General features: G+C 39.5%; 1 protein-coding gene and 1 long non-coding RNA gene across 4 annotated transcripts in view; one reads left to right on the forward strand and one right to left on the reverse strand.

Moving 5' to 3' along the window:
• Positions 1 to 306: 306 nt before the first annotated feature.
• LOC103156342 (phospholipid phosphatase-related protein type 4-like) overlaps positions 307 to 17,472 on the reverse strand; it is a 39,330-nt gene continuing 22,164 nt past the window's right edge. For 2 of the 3 annotated variants that reach the window (XM_016664277.1, XM_007578341.2), the window contains 4 exons: positions 16,489 to 16,717; positions 15,588 to 16,203; positions 12,826 to 12,961; positions 9,918 to 12,642 (listed from right to left, as the gene is read on the reverse strand). In XM_016664277.1, coding sequence (XP_016519763.1) covers positions 11,747 to 12,642; positions 12,826 to 12,961; positions 15,588 to 16,203; positions 16,489 to 16,717 — 1,877 coding nt within the window. In that variant the 3' untranslated portion in view covers positions 9,918 to 11,746. Of the gene's footprint in view, positions 918 to 9,917; positions 12,643 to 12,825; positions 12,962 to 15,587; positions 16,204 to 16,488; positions 16,718 to 17,472 lie in introns of those variants that run through there. The other variant, XR_001659663.1, reaches the window with a different exon arrangement.
• The window catches only part of LOC107833888 (uncharacterized), a 24,501-nt gene continuing 21,300 nt past the window's right edge, over positions 14,272 to 17,472 (forward strand). Inside the window, exon 1 of the long non-coding RNA XR_001659664.1 lies at positions 14,272 to 14,285. This is a non-coding gene — a long non-coding RNA (uncharacterized LOC107833888). The remainder of the gene's footprint in view (positions 14,286 to 17,472) is intronic.

The raw sequence follows: 17,472 nt of genomic DNA on the forward strand, positions 1-17,472 counted from the left end.
GGCGGGGTCACTCTGGACAGGTCACCAGTCTGTCACAGGGCAACACAGAGACACACAGGACACACAACCATGCACACACACACACACCTAGGGGCAATTTGGAGAGGCTAATTAACCTGACAGTCATGTTTTTGGACTGTGGGAGGAAACCGGAGAACCCAGAGAGAACCCACCATGCACAGGGAGAACATGCAAACTCCATGCAGAAAGACCCCGTGCTGGGAATTGAACCCAGAACCTTCTTGCTAGGCAACAGCTCTACCAACTGCACCACTGTGCAGCCTTATTTTTATATATATTTTTATATATTTTATTTTTTTTTTTTTATTCAAAAAAATCTACTTTTTGATAATGGAACATTCACCCATCCATCCATGTTACCTAACACGCTTCTCCTTGCAGGGTCACCAGGGGGTCATCAGAGGGTCACCAGTTCCCTTCGTTCACCTTGGACAGGTGGCAGCCCTGAACATTCACATTTTATAGCATTTCTTTAAGAAAAAATAAATAAAATTACTTTGCAACCTGAAGGCAAAAACATAACCACAAAATTATTCAGTGCATATACATTTGAGAAACTGCTAAGGAAACATTTATTTATTTATTAACTTTAATTTTTTAAAAAACTTCTTTATCATTTTGGTAACAGTTTCTCGTAGAGGATGTAGAGGTTGCAGGTCCCTGACCCAGACCGTTCCACTGCAGCTCCGGCAGTCTGTTCAGGTAGGTAAATCTCTGCCCAGTGAAGATTTGTAGCTCTAACAGGTTCACTGTTCCTGCTGAATCGTCCCTGCAGCATGATTTTCTCAACACAAAGTGTCAGAAATATTAGAGGGCGTTGCTCCTTTTTGCAAATGTCTCGTTCCTTCTGGCAATGGATTGTCAGCAACAAGAATGAATTTCTGCTTAGTGTCTTTCTGTAGAAACAAAATACAGTTTCTATTACAATAAATGCAGATCAGAGAAATATAACAAAAATTTTACAGAGTGTCTTTTGATATCAAACCTTTATTTTGTTACAGAAACACCACTGCAAAACAGAAACTTTGATATTTGTCAGTATCGGTACACTGAACTGATCAGTGATGGTACAGTAACAGTTAATTCTCTTCATCACATCAACGGTTAGCTGCTAGTCTGAACTCCACTGCATGTAGAAACCTTTCCGTTTCCTCTCAGCAAGGCAGTGCTTGTCTTCATGTGACACTTTGAATGTGGAAGTCACCTTATGGATGACATAGTGTCAGTTCAAGAGCAACTCTCACACATTACCCTTGTTCAACTTTGATCCCAGTTTCAATGTCTGAGCTGGTGGCTTTCTTAAAACACTCCATGGTCTGCATGTTGGCAAAGATGATGTGAAAGCACAAAACAGGCTGAGAAAAATCTCAGTTAGACACAATCTCTTCATCTGAAAGGCGTTTACTTCTCAGTGATGCAGCACACCTCACTCACTAAAGGCTGGGGAAAAGAAATGCTTAGGTTCTAATTCCAAGAATGGAGAAGAAATAATAAAAAAAAACAATCTTGCGCTACAGTGATTAATCACTGTAACTGTCATATAAAAAAATACAAGTTTTTTTCCATCTCTGAAGACTTTATGCTCCTCTATATAAAGACAATCTAAAATGCTTATTGTTTCAAGTCAATGATACACTGTCCTCAGAAATATAGACATACTTCTCAAAATGTGAATATTGTGAAAAAGTTGAATATTTCTTGTCAGAACAGACACTTTACACAGAGAGTGAAATAGTTCAAGTCCTTATGAATTGCAGTTTGGCTGCTTACAGTTTACAGACAATGAAAACCCAAAATGCAGTGTCTCAGAAAATTACATTAGATTAATGAAAAAGGATGTTTTAAACACAAATATGAAGCTGCTGGAAAGTCAGTTCATTTCTCTGCACTCAGTTCTTGATTGTGGCTCTTTTAGCATGAATTACTGCATCAACGCAGCGCAGCATGGAGGAGATCAGCCTGTGGTTCTGCTCAGCTGTAACGAAGTCCAGGTAGCTTTGATAGCTGCCTTCAGGTCATCTGCCTTGTTGGGTCTGGGGCCTCATCTTTCTCTTAACAACATCTCAGAGATTCTTTGTGGGGTTAAAGGTCAGGTCAGTCCTCCCCGTTTCTGGTACCACTTCTTCCTTCCACTCAACTTTCTCTGAATATGCTTGGATGCAACACTCTGAACAACCAGCTTCTTCAGCATTGACCTGCTGCGTCTTCCCCTCCTTGTGGACGGTGTCCATGACTGTCTTCTGGCCGTCTGTCCAGTCAGCAGATTGTGCAGCTGACTGACCCAGAGTGAGAGAGCGTTCAGGAAACCTTCAGCTGTTTGCAGGTTAATTCACTTATTATGGTGTCAGTTTCACCATGAGATTCTAAAATGTTCCTTTTTGTAATATTCACATTTCCCAAGACATTGAATTTTAGGTGTTCAGTATCTGTGAGCCATAATCATCAAAATGACAACATTTCCCTCTATGTGATTAATCTATTGATGTTTCACTTTCTGAAATGAGTAACAAAAATAAAATAAAATAAACTTTAACTCAGTGTGGAAGATGGCTGCTTGTACTGAGCCAGGTTCTGGTTCTGCTGCAGGTTTCTTCCTGCTAAACTGGACTTTTTCCTTTCCACTGTAACTACATGCATGCTCAGTATGAGGGATTGCTGCAAGTCAATGACTTGATGCTCTGCTGGGTTTACGTAAAAACGTTTTAAGCCACTTTGAATAATTAGTTGAACATACTGTACTGTTTGATAACTAGAATCAATTGGAATGTGTGTGTGATTGAACTGAAATGATTATTTTGTAAAGTCCCTTCAGACAACATTTGTTGTGAATTTTGGTGCCTTATAAATAAACTGAATTGAATTGAACTTCTTCATGATCTTCATTTTTCTGATGTACTTGTAGCTACAGAGTCAGCACACTTATAGTCAAACTTATTCGAGTTTAGGAACAGATTCCAAATATCTGTTCTTTCCAACATGATCTCAGAATCAGCAGCTGGCTAACACTTTGAAACAATGAGCAAACCTACATGGAACCAGGAGAACCAGGCCGACACCTGACCTCTAGTCTGAGCTCATGAACACATTACTGGGATAAGTAAAAAGATAGAAATATTTATTTTTTTTCAGCAATAGAAACAGCAAAGCTCACATTAATAAGCATATTTGAAAAGCAACAAGCTAAAACCACACTAAACCTTCAAAAACACTTTACAGCAGCAACATTTTAGAAATGTAAATCTAGACCATGTTGGACTTGTGTGAGACATTCTTGGACATTTGTCTTTAACAGTCTAGAGGCAGTGTCTTGATAAAGGGAACACTGCAGCAGCTCTGTGAGAAAAACCTGTTATTTAGTCCATAAAACATCAAGAGTGTGAAGCCCTCAGTGCTTTTTGTCTGTAGGACAGTTTGCTAGCTCAGCAACCTCTTATTTAATACACAAAAAAATATAAGAGTCTTCTAGTTTGTAGCATTTCATATGATTTATTTCCTTTGCTTCAGAATGTGGAATTTGGACCTGGGATCATGTTCAAGGTTCAAATCTGAACCCAGTGCCATTTTGCTACGTGTGCCTAAAGTAGAACAGATAGCAATGGAACTCTCTTTATTTTATGCACCATTTTCACTAGTAGATGCAATTCAGTAGCATCAAATCTACTGAGACATACTGTTAAGGCCAAGACCCACTGGATCCGATCCAATGTAAAAATCAGGACAAATGAGCAACTAGAAACTCCAGTCTTTGAGGGCCTTTTCGCACACACTGGAATTACTGTAAATGGCTAACCTGCATGCAGTCAGATTCTACAGAGCTCTGCTGATGAACTAATGTTGGTGTGAGACATTTAAAAGTTGCAGGAGACCGGTCCTTCAGGAAGCTTTGGTCTGTCCCAGTCTTCATTTGACTGGGATCCAACCAAACATCGGTGCTGGTTGGAACTTTAAACATGAATTGTTAGCCTTAATGCGATACATAATGTAATTCAAAGTTAAATTGTAGGAAATTTTAAGGGTTAATTTTGCTTTTCTTACACTCGTACTGTACCAAGAATGCCTCTGTCAGTCAGGACAGCCCTTAGTTCACTATCCCATATGACTGCATATAAAATCCAGTGAAGGTTGCAGCATTTTAACATTGTGTATCACATTTACAACCCCTACATACGAACATGTCTCTTTAGCCTTTTAACATAAAACAGAGAGAAAATTAATTCTGTTGGCTTGAATTGCTAATGGTAGTTAGCAACAAAGCAATTTGTTTTCTGATTTGGCATGATGTCATTTCCACATCCAAGCACCAGTTTCTCAGACAAACCCACTGCAAGTGTTTCAGCATTTAAACGTGTCTGGAAACAAAGTGACCCTAATTAGTGGTGTTAGATGGACTTGATGCTCTCAGACGTTACAGCGATCCCTTCATAGCTTCATTCTGACCCACCCTGTCAGAACACTATATAGTGACTATGCCAAATATTCACATTTAGCCAGAGTAAATAAAAGCTATACACTAAGAGAAATATCTACTTAATGTTTAATACTACAAGCCATAGAAAGAAAACACACAAAGTATTAGAAATACGTAGTATGTAAATCATTTTCTCTGAACCACCCTCTTTCAGTTTCATTAACTTTGGAACAGTAGGTAGTATTAAGTAAGTCTGTTTGTCCAGGACACCAAAGTTCTTACAGAAAAGCTTTCACCATGGTTTGAATGAATGAAAGATTAAATCAACATATGAACTGTAAACACTTGATAAAACTACTTACATGTTTGATAATAATAATAATAATGCAGCTCCATAGCAACGACATAAAAAGCAGTTCAGACTAGAGGATGGACCACAGAATGTAATCAGCTCTTTAGAATGCTTCTCATGTCATCAAGCTGGAAATTGATCAACATTTTAAACAGCAAACTCAATAATTTTTTAAGTCAAGGACAGTTCAATTAATTTTCAGTGAATAAGTGAGATTTGTTGGAATGTTTTGGGGTCGACTCATTTCTTGCGTGGATCTAAGTTGTACTTCCAGGTTGCTAAGACTTGTGCCAGTACAGCCTGATCTTAAATGTTATATTCCAGAAAAAGAAAAGGTAAATAAGATCACTAACATTTCACAACATCAAATAAATGGACATAAGTTTCCATTGACAAATGACTTTAGGCTTTGAAATAAAATTTCTTTACATTTACATTGAACAGTAGTTGTTAAGCAAGGAGATTTTCAACAACATCCTGCTGAAAGCATATATAATAATTACAACCTGAAACTGATTCAGGTGTCGGGTTATAAGTGTCAACACCAGACTAGATCACATCATGGGTTGATTAGAAATCACATTTACTAACATTTATCAAACTATTCTTTCCTTTTTGCAGAACTATACACAGGGATAAATGAATGCATGGGTGACCCCCAGTATTGTTGGAAGTTATGGACCACATCTACCAGCAAATAGCTAAAATTTACTTCAGAGTCCCTCTAAAAATGCTTTGAACTCCCTATTTTAATACTTCCAACACCAAATATATTTTAATATGCATCAATGTGCATAGTGGTACCCTGTTGGCAGAAGTTAGCATCCACAGTCAACTTCATCTCTTGGGGGTACATCCAATCAGTACCAAGGAAAATGAAAGGTACACCTGGATTGGCTGCTATGCTAGCCAATAGCATACCAAGTAGCATTAGCCCTGGGTTTTGCAGCTTCCCTACAGCTGACATTTCTTTTGGATATCTTAAATATTCTGTACAGAAAAAATTGTGACTTTCCCTGAAAACCTTATAGTCACGTTTCACAGAAAAATCTGCAAATACCGACCTGTGAACAGGCGGAGGCCACATTTGTTTCTGTATTTTGACTATATGACAGTCTCACTCATATTCTGGGTGGGATGTGCACACATAAACTCAGTTTTATTTTCATTCTCAGAACTATCCAAGTTAAACAAAATTACACTGCATGTGATGTCAATTCCTAGCTTATAATGAATGAGAAACATTGTATTTGTGGTATGTAATGTAAGAAGGTTTCCACCTTCTAATTGTGGCTGACAAAGCAGTTATACTCTTATTTATAAAGATTGCAAAAACAACAAAAAGGTACTCTGCGTCTGCTCTCTTTCTGCAGTGGTTTTAATGGCACAGTTTGGAGACAGCACCAGAAGAAGTTTTTGCCCATTATCACATATAATATTAGTGTAAAAATAAGTAAACGCAACTGTGAAAGAATAAACTTCAAAATGTTAGAATTACATGTTTGAAATATATCTCAAAAAGTGCAATTTTTCCAAACTAGCAAACTGGAATAGTTCATCCTTGCCAGCATTGATTGTTGCTAACATTCATTAAAGATCCTAAATACAACTTTATTCAGTCTGAACCTTCTAGACACTCCAACACTCTATGTATTATCTCTAATAGAATTTTGTTTTAACTAAATAAGCATAAAAGAAAATATTAATATTTTTAAACTTATTAAAATACATTTTGATTTGTAAACAAACTTGAACACTTCTAAATATTTTTAGATAAATTCTCAATGGCTTCCTTTTGACATTCATTATAACTTCCTTTCTCTACATTAGTGTTCAAGCATTTTAAAATGAATAATGGTTTTGTGAGCGCCCCACAGGGAGCTTTAAGACCTTCATCACACTGGATGCTCCACATGAACTATCAGAACTGATGGGTTCCAGTGAATTAGCAAAAGCTTCCCCATGACGCTGATCTGCTGCGAGTAGTTTTCAAAGAAGTTTTTTCTGCTGTTCTCTACTCAGGGTGGTTCTGGGTGGTTCTGGTAGTTCTGGGTGGTTCTGGTGGCTCAGGGAGAAGCGTGCACCATGACCAGAGGTTGTGGTCCTTGATGCAGTCGTCCCTGCTTCCATTCCTTATCTCAGACCTTTTGCTGCTTGTCTTCCACTTGTCTTCTGTCTCCTCCTTAGTTGCTGTATTAATCAATAAAGTTCACCAGAGGCTAAATATGTTTAAAAAAATTAAAATAAAACAATAAAAAATAGTTCTCAACCACCACCGACCTCCGCATGCTCTTAAGAGGAATACAACATGTTTCCATCTCACTTCATTGCTCTTCCAACAGGACTACAATCTGCCGCCATGTTTCCCCATCCTTCCATTAGAACCTGGACCATGCGCTGCCTCTGGCTCCACCCGGACCATGAATCGCTGCCCCCCAGCTTCTCCATCCTCCCAGTCGGATAATGACAGGCTGCCATCACACTTCTCTTTCCTCCTTTTCTACATTCAGTTTTCAGAGTTTAGGGGCTCTAACTCCTTTCATCACACGATGGTCATGCTTTTCATCCTTCCACCAACTCTGATTCAGGACAATAGACCCAATTTTCTATGAAATCCTTTGTATAATCTAACAACTGCAAAACATCAAACCAGGTCAAACGTCAGCACAACAATGTGCTTTTTTGTTGAGTGATCAGGATATCTGAAGCCCGTCCTTCCTGACTAGAGTCAAGCTGCTAAAACACGAGTCACATTCAGCCATGCTTCTAAAATAATGCCCACTATGTCATAAAAGTTACATATTTTTTCCTTTAACCATTTTCGATGAAGTTAAAAATACATCAACACATACCAACAGCATTTTATCATCCTATAAGCCTCATCATGACAGCTAAAATTTCATAATAAGCAAACTAACATCTGAGCAGAAGCCATAAAAATCATAATATACAAAGCAGCAGTTATACATATCTATTGTATTCTGTCTATTTTCTGACAAAGCCAGAAAATAGGCTTTGTCAGAAGCCTATTCTGACAAATAGGCTTCTATTTGTCAGAATAGAAGCCTATTCTATTCTGAATATAGAATAGAATATTCTATATTCAGTATCAGTATCCACTGATACTGATACAGTATCAGTGGATACTGTATGTAAGTATCCACTGATACTTACATACAGTATGTAAGTATCAGTGGATACCTGATACTTACATACTGTATAAAACATTAAAGTCATTTTCTCACTAACATTAAATCAGAAAAAATTATTTCTATTTGCTGAACTCCAGAGTAATGAGAAAGACTTCTTTAGAGAATTTTTATCTTTCTTCAAATTCAAAGTTTCTATACATGAGGATTACCATACCTTTAAAGAATTTGTCTAAGCATAGCGTTTGATGAAGCCATGCTTTTAGCGGCTATTAATTTAAAGGTTAATTCACAACATCTGAGCTGCAACTCAAACAAAATGTTTAATGTGTGTTTTCATGGGAAAATCCAAAGAAATCAGCCAACTGAAAATATGGTTCATCCACGGCTTGAAGGTGCCAGATTCATTTATTTAAACAATCACTGCTGAGTATGAACTCCAGTCAGGAAGGACCTGGTGTGAAATGTGTGCATCAACCCCAAAACAAAAGTAGGAGATCTGGTGAAGATGCTGGCGATGGATGATGATATTTCAATTTGCAGATGCATTCTGGGATAAACGCTTTAGGTTCTGGCGACATGTTCAGGTCTGATCAAACTAGAGTTGAAGTATTTGACCATAATGACCATTTTAACATCTGAAGTAAAAAGGCAGAAGCTTGGAAGCCAACTTTGAGGTATGGGAGTGGCAGTGTCATGCTGTGTGATTGTTTTTCTGCAGATGCACTGATAAAATAGCTGACATGATAAACAAAGACTGCTGTGGAGAAATATTGAAGCAATGTCTCAAAAGATCAACCAGGAAGTTAAAACTTGGGTAGATATGGGTCTTCAAAACAGACAGTGACCCAAAGAGACAAATGAGTTCCAAAATATTACTGGGCAGATCTACAGTATAAAGCTGTGTGTGAGCAAGGCAGCCTACAAACATGACTCGGTTCAAGTTTGTCATAGATAATGGACTGTAAATGCAAACCAGTCTGAGACTGAAAAAAGTTACCAGAAACTTTTGACCCATGTCAAAAAAGCTTAACAGAGAATTCTACTCAATACTGAGGAAATGTATCAAAGCCTTTCAATGTAAAATATGTTTAAAAAATCTAAACTAATGCATCTCACTCATTATAGTGATCCTAACTGACCAAGAACAGTTTTATCTGAATAAATGTCAGACTGTGAGGAAAGGAGATTGTATTTTTATACATAAATAGCTCTTTCAACTGTGCTTTCTAATATATCAAACAATCCAAACATGACAGTATTTCTGTTTCCAAGGAAGTTTCAATAAAACAATGAACACACTGCTGCCTGTGAGAGCAGCAACATGTCTTCTTTGATGGCACTTTGGCAGGAAGTAAAGCAGGAATGTGAAAACAGATCATGTCTGTGGACAAGCTGGCTTACCAACAGAAAGAGAATTCACTGCAAGATTTATACCTGCTGAATATATCCCACTTTTAAAGCTCATCTTAAAACCATCTATTTTACTTGGCTTTCAACTCCAGCAGGATCCAGTTTTAAATTAAATGTTTGTTTTTAAACTGTAAGAGTTGTTTTTTTTATTGTTATGTTGTGTTTTAATGTACAGCACTTTGTATCAACTGTGGTTGTTTTAAAGTGCTTTATAAATAAATTTGGAAATTAAAATGCTGTACTGAAGGGAGTTCAAGTTAGAATTTACTGTGATCACTGCTGGAGCTGCACAGCTGGAGCTGCACAGCTGGAGCTGCACAGCTGGAGCTGCACAGCTGGAGCTGCACAGCTGGAGCTGCACAGCTGGAGCTGCACTGCTGGAGCTGCACTGCTGGAGCTGCACTGCTGCCTCGCAGCAAGAAGTTTCTGGGTTCAAATTCCTACCTGGGTATTTTCTGCATGGAGTTCACATTAGGGCTGCAAACTATTAGAAAATGTTGTGATAGGATCATATCAGTAAATACTGCAATAATATCACATGTGATTTGTGCCTACAGGGAAGAAGGAAGGAAACAAGGATGAAAGGATATGATAGATGTAGAACCAGCTACATAATGTCTCACTGTTGAATGATGGCAACATAAAGCTTGAAGCATTTGTCATAAACCACAACGGTCTGCAGCAGACTGTTGTTCTGGTCTGGTCATCGTTTCTCGTGTTTCCGTTAATGAGTTCTGTAGAAACAGAGTTCCACATTTTGGTTCCACTTAGAAATGTTCTTCAGGTTTTAAACAAGACTAGGTAGGTTTGGTACAAGTGAGTAGAAGGGCTGCACAATATTATAAAATCTTCTGATGGCAATCATTTTAATTTTGGTAAATATCGTGATGATATCAGGTGGATGTTTTCTTCTTTCCTCTCTTTCTAATCTGTGGTTACTCTGTGATCTTTGTCTGGTTTCAGGTTTTGCTGTCCAGACTTTGTCCTACTGGCAAAATATTGCATTAACATGAAAAATACAACTTGTAAAATATATTACCCAACAATTACTGCTGTCCAAGCAATTCTTTGTGATATGAATATTGAGCACACTGATATTTTGATGACAATACATTTGTGATATATTATGCAGCCCTAGTGAATAGAGAACCAACAGAGCCATACTGAACAATTTTGGCATTAATACATGTACAACTACCTAGTAATTATTAATATCAATTGTAATGATGTTGATATAACATAAAAGGGTTAGGTGTGTAAAATTAACTAAAAACAATTAAAAAGTTGACTTTTATATTAACGATAAACTGTCTTATTCATTTTGGTGCTATAAACAGAGAAACATGGTTTGTTATGGATCCAAAATTATAGACATGTAAAGAAATTGTTACTGTTTAATGATAATTTTGAACAGGATTCTGATGTGTTATGGATTATTAGTTTTAAAATCATATTGAAAAATTATACAATTATAAATAAATAAAATTACATTTCCCATAATACTATGTGCCCTAAACTATATGTAGGTTTTTACAATAAATGAATTTTTCTGCATCTCTTCGTCTTTGTTTAGTCTTTGGCCTTGTTGTCGTCTCGGGGGCTTTAGATCATTCACACTCCACATGTCAAAGATCACTAAGATTAGCAGCAAATCATACTGCACAAAATTAAAATGTTGCATCTAAAAGAATAAAGACAGCATGTTATACTATATATTTAACACAATATGTAACTTATTGATCTCTGCCACCACAAACACAATACCACAGTCACCTATAAGATACTGTTACTGCTCTGACTGCACTCAGGACTGAGGCCCACTCACACTGAAGATCGGGGGTTTGATTCATTCAGGCTGCAGATTCACACACAAAAACATCACAGGGGTGGCCGTAGGATGTAGATCATATGCTCACTCTCTAATGTTCACAAGTTGTTGGTTTGTTTAGTAAAAGTATAAAAGCTGATAAATATGTAAATGATAGTTTGTGAATCCAACAAGCGTCAAACTCACAGGTGTAAAAGGAGGACAGAGGATGGAGATCTGGGTTCCCTCATACACTAGCATCACTCAGTTTGTTCAGCCCATTGTGTCTATGAAGTCACTGTTTGGCAAAAGTTATCCAGTCTCTCCAACAGGCGTTAATTTAAATATAAAGTTAAATAATAATAACACAATGAAAAATGGGCTCAAACTCTTACACATAGAGCCCAGGTTATAAAATTCACAAATGACAGAGTTGGTTGAAACTGGTTGAATACTCACTGTTGTGGGAGAGGGAAACATTCCCAGTCTTGATCCCGGACAGTGGATAGATATGATTCCACACTCTTACAAGTTTTGGTCCCAACAGTAGTCTCAAACTGGTCACACTGTTTTAAACACAGGTACAGATGGATGACTCATTCTTTATAGGCCAGCCCCAGAGTAGGAGGTGGAGTGTGACTCAGGAGGGGGCGGGGCAGAGTAGGGGGAGGAGTCGGACTTGGACGACCAAACACAACCTGCATCTGCCTGGTGGGGAAATTAGGCTGGATTGGATTTTCTTGAAAATTTCGAAGGTTTTCATGGAAACGGTTGCTGCTCTCATTGTCAAGGCGGTTGCTGTCATCACTGGGGCGGTGGTTGTTATGGAGATCTGGGGTGGGCCCTCGGTCTTGGACATGAACAACATTAGTGCTGCCCTTTCTTCGAAGGGTGGACTCCCGGCTGGACGAGGCCACGGACTGGCTGTCTGAACCTCCGTCACTGCTAGCAGCTGTCGTCTCCACCGGGGTCACCCTGATAGTGGTGACTGCTTGGGGGTGAGGGTGGAAGGGAGGAGCAAAGGTGACAGTAGAAGGAAAAGACATGTTGGAGTTGGGGTTAAAATTTGGATGAACATTGTTAAAGTTTGGATTATTGGGATTGTTTGGGTTAAAATTGTGATGCTGGTAATTGTTAGGGTTATTTTGGTGCAAGGGGTGTAAGGGATGCATCACACGTGGATGATTGGCATATGCACCTCCTCCTCCTACACCTCCTACGTCCCCCCCACCATCACTCTCTGATTCAGTCCCTGTCACACTCCTCCTTCCATCCACTGAACCTCCATCTCTCAGAGAATCGCAGCTGTCTGTGTGTCTGTTTAGGTCATTCAGGGCAAACGTTGACTGTCGCAGGGACGCTCTTTGTTCCGGCGGTTTCCATCGCCATGATCCACTGCCATCTGTGCTTGGAGGTTTCACCACAGGCTTTTGTCTGGATTCAGGATGAGCTTCAACACGAACTATGCTGCCACTTCTTTCCAAACCACCTCCTAGAAAACAGACCAATGAAACAACTATCTATTGTACATCATACAACAACAGTTGGTGGCATGGCATAGAACTGTCTGAAGACCATTTTTCACATCTATGTGCTTCTAAAGATTTCTGAAACAGAAAATATCTTGACATGATTACACCAAGATTCATACTGCCAAAGAAAAGTGCACAGATACCTCCAACTCCTATTGCCCCAGTGGTAGAGGCCGGAGGAGATGGATCTTGGTCTGTCAGTGCTCTGTACCGAATAGATCCACCATCTTCAGAACGAGGAGAGTGAAGGAGACCTTGCTGTTTGGACAAGGCTATGACCTGGAAAAAGAAAGAGGCAATAAATGAAGGCCAATTCCAAACTCTGCTGCCAGGAAACTATACCGAAAAATTGCCCAACTTTCCAGCTGAATGTGAAGTAGCAGTGCTACAGATAGAAGTCTAGGAAAAGGATTCCTTGTTAACATCTAAAGCAAAAGACAGCGGCCCAGATGACCAGAATTAAGAACCACTGGATAAAAGTGCTTTATAATGACTGCATGGGTAAGCGATACAAAGCATTCTAGTGCTGACCCTTATAGGTGTCAGAACAACATTGTTGATCAGAAACAGAGTAGCAATTGCAACCAACACTTTCCTGAATACTGGCTGAATTTGTTTTTTTGAAAGAACTGATTCTGTTATTCAGTATGGCAGCCTGGTGAATTACAGGCAGAGTAGACTTACTTACCACAGAGTTTGTTTAAATCACTGGGTAGCAAACCGTTTGGTTTGTTTGAGTCTCCAAGCTACTTCTGTCAGACATCCTCCTTTCCTCTAGTATCTTGCCACATTAATCTTCACTTTAACAACTCAAATTGAAGCTGGGGGCTTTGCTTTCACTACATTCTCCATTGATGGCCACTGATCCCTAAGGCTCGAGTTCCAAACATAACATAACTCCTGCCACAGTTCGGTCGCCTCGTGGTGACTTTGTCTTTTGAGCAGTGTGCAAACTCAAAATATGTACCGTAATTTTGAATTTGCACACTGATATTAGCCCAAATACAACTGTAAAGGAAAGCTTCTAAAAACATCACATAGAACCTTTAAGTTAAATTATTGCAAACATGAATAGAGAGGATCTACAGTGGTCTATTCTAATTATGTCATTCTGGTGAAAATGAACAAAAATAGATTTGCGGTAGAGTAAATCTTTTAAAAATATGTTGCTAAAGGGGTGGCATTCAGTGACATGCTGTCAGGGGAAGCAGATATGTAAACATAAGCCCATGAAAAGTAATATATATGTTAACAATGATGAGAGAAAATCAGTTTGTCCACTTTCTATAAATAGTTTATATTGCTAATTTCAACATTTTTATGGTCAAACTCGATGAATTTACACATTGCCTGTTTGAAATACATGAGGTAAGACCAGGGTGGGGCTGCACAGTGGTGCAGTTGGTAGCACTGTTGCCTTGGAGCAAGAAGGTTCTGGGTTCGATTCCCAGCCTGCGGTCTTTCTGCTTGGAGTTTGCATGTTCTCCCTGTGCATGGTAGGTTCTCTCTGGGTTCTCCGGCTTCCTCCCACAGTCCAAAAACATGACTGTCAGGTTAATTGGCCTCTCTAAATTCTCCCTAGGTGTGAGTGTGTGTGTGCATGGTTGTTTGTCCTGTCTGTCTCTGTGTTGCCCTGCGACAGATTGGCAACCTGTCCAGGGTGACCCGCTTCTCGCCCAGAATGTTAGCTGGAGATAGGGAATAGTGCCTCCTGACCCCACTAGGGGACAAGGGTGTTAGAAAATGGATGGATGGATGACCAGGGTGAGGCAGTGCAGAATACAGACGGACAAAACCGTTCAAGGCCAGTCTGTTTGGCTGACAGATCTTTAGAAAATTCAAGGAAAATGAGAAGCAAGAATCTCTCCATGATGTATTCATGGAGAGGGAAAGCTGCATGGATGTAATATAAAATAAATGTAAGATCATACATGATTTTCAATTTTAATCTGGAAAGAAAGGTCAGCCAAAGAAAATATTCAAATAATAAAAAAAATTGTGACTTTATTAAATATTAGTTTGTCTTTCTTGCAATTATATTGTTATAAGCTTTAATTAGTTACAGTCAAAATTAAAATATAAGTTCTATATTGGATTGCATATCTGATTTTGGTGGAGTCCGTTCCTCACCAGTCATGGTGGCATTATATGTTTTTCAGGCACATAGTGCCATTTTGTAGCACAATCAAGTAAGTCCCTCCATCCCTCCATCCATTTTCTAACACCCTTGTCCCTTAGTCGGGTCAGGAGGTGCTGGTGCCTCTCCAGCTAATGTTCTGGGCGAGAGGCGGGGTCACCCTGGACAGGTCACCAGTCTGTCGCAGGCAATCAAGTAAGTATGTTAACTTTAGTTTCTATAATAATGTTGTTTAAATCAAATATAACTTAAAAGAAATTGACTTCACAATTTAATGCCATTAAATTGGGCCTATGTCTCTTTCAACAGCTCCTGCTTTTTCCAACATTCCTTCTTCACAAAGTCGTTACAACAGTGTTTCTCCATTATTTCATTTACAAGTGTTCCTAGGAGCGTTGGATGAGAAGTACTTCTCATGATGAGCTCAGCAGACTCCAGTTCCACCAACTGTTTGTTAATTGCTGCCACAAGTCTTAAGGGCTAGGACCCGGCAGGGTGGAGGGCTGCTCTGTGAAGCAGAAGCTCTGCTGAAGACTGCAGCTCTAAGGAGGAGCTTTGTGGACGTGGGTGGAGGTGCAGGTGTTTAGGTGCCTCTGAATAGAATAGGTGCCTCTCAAACATGCATGAAAGAATCAAAGCAACAATCCAGAAATGTTTTTGATGAGGGAATAACATTATAGTATGATGTGAAGCTAAGAGAAAACTTCTTTTCCATGATACCCTCCCTTTAAAAAAAATCTGTGGATCAGAAAGTAAAAGAAGTTTAACCTGCATTAGACGAGGCTGTCCTCCAGCACTCAGGGGTCTGCAAGGAAGGGTGGTCTTCTCAGCAACTCTCAGCCATTTTTCTCTCACTGACCCTCCGCCGTCCATCATGCTGTCTTCTGATTCACTCTCCTGATCCTTGCTGTTAGGATTTTCCTCCTCGGGAATGTGAACCAGCTGGGAGGATCCAGGACGAGGCTGCATGGAGACTCTGGCCCCACCGGCCATTCCAGTGCTGCCATTATGTGCCAGGTGATTATGATTGCTAATAGGGACAGAGCTTGCTGCTAATTTCATGTACTGCGCCGGGATGTGGGCCCCAGCACGCATTTCCACTTCCTGGCCTGAAGACGAAGGTATGTGGGCTCCAGCCCGGAGCTCTGCCTCCAGGCCCATTGCACACGGCTCAGAGGAGCAACGGAACTCCGTGTTCCTCTGGGGAGAAGAGGAAGGGAGCGGCCTTATTCCATCCATCACCTGCATCGACAGCTTCCTGTTATCATTCTTGTTCTTCCATTGGCTGAGCAGCTGCTTGGATCTGGTGGAGTCCATGGAGGTGTGGATGGAGGCATGTCGTCGTGGGATACGGCCTTCCTCCACAGAGGAGCCTCCATGGGACCTGGAGAATGATGAGATGAAATGCATAACAGAAGAAGACTGTGGCAAAGGTCACTATGTATGCACAAATCTCTCAAATAAAGTTGTTCTACTAAAAGGCAAATTAAAAAGACAAACTGAAAGACACTCTGAAAGGCCAGAGAAACTCAGATCAAAACCACTGCAAAAGAGTAACTAAAGTACCTGGTGCTTTAAAACTTTTGTTTGAAGAGATTAAATTTATAACTTCACTAGAACCTTCAACATTGGTGACTAAATATGTGTTTGATGTGAAGCAAACTGCTACCTTGGCAGTGTGCTGCTACTGAAGGTCATCATGTTGTCACGGTTTCCAGGTGGACTTGACTGAGTGATCACCTCCACATCAGCACTGGCTCTCTTCAGATTGCTCATAGATGGCTCCCGATAGGAGGAGCTGCGAGTTAGGATGGGTACTGGATGGTCAGGGGCCAAAGTGTGGGAGGAGGTCCTTGTAATGATGGGCTTTGGTGGGCTGGGGGCCAGGGTGTGGTGGACTATCAAAGACAGCAAAAAAAGAGTTAAACTCTTACTGCTCAGTTAAATCTGAGGTAATTAGGACATCTGATTAAAGTGCAAATTTAATTCAGATAGTCATATCTGGACCACATCAGAACTGATGAAATCCCCGGAACTTTAATACTGTTTGACTTTAATAATAACTTGCTACAGACTGAACAAAATGTCAAGCATTTGTGGTTTTTCTATGGTGGATTATCAGAGCGGTTCCTGGTGGGAAAATAGCTCAGATGGACAAGGAAAGAAAAATATCCAGATATGACACAAAATCCCCTCATTATAAGGATTATGGGTAAAAAAATGTATATTGATTTGCAATCTATTTCTTACAACACTGACAATTTAATCAAAATGAATGCTAAGTTGTTTTGAACAAAAGTTTTGCAAAGTAAACATTTTAAGGTATGATACATTTATTTTAATGTCATATGTCATTTATTTGTTTCTTATGATAGTCTAATGCACCTTCTCTCATAAACTGATAACAGCATTTGGCCGTATGGGAAAATGATGTTATGCTTTATACATATCTCTAAAATGAATAGAAAATGTGCATCCACACAAACAGCATGCAGTACCACTGAAAATGCTGTAGAAGGTATGCCGGGCCAATTGGTGGCGCTGTAAGCAAAAATATTGTTCGCCATTTGTGAGAGTGAGGTGGATGGGGGTTTTAACCATAGACATAATATAAGAATAGACACCTCATGGACCGCTCTCATCTATTGTCGCT

The sequence above is a fragment of the Poecilia formosa genome, unplaced genomic scaffold, assembly GCF_000485575.1.
Source record: "Poecilia formosa unplaced genomic scaffold, Poecilia_formosa-5.1.2 Scaffold475, whole genome shotgun sequence".
Lineage (NCBI taxonomy): Eukaryota > Metazoa > Chordata > Actinopteri > Cyprinodontiformes > Poeciliidae > Poecilia > Poecilia formosa.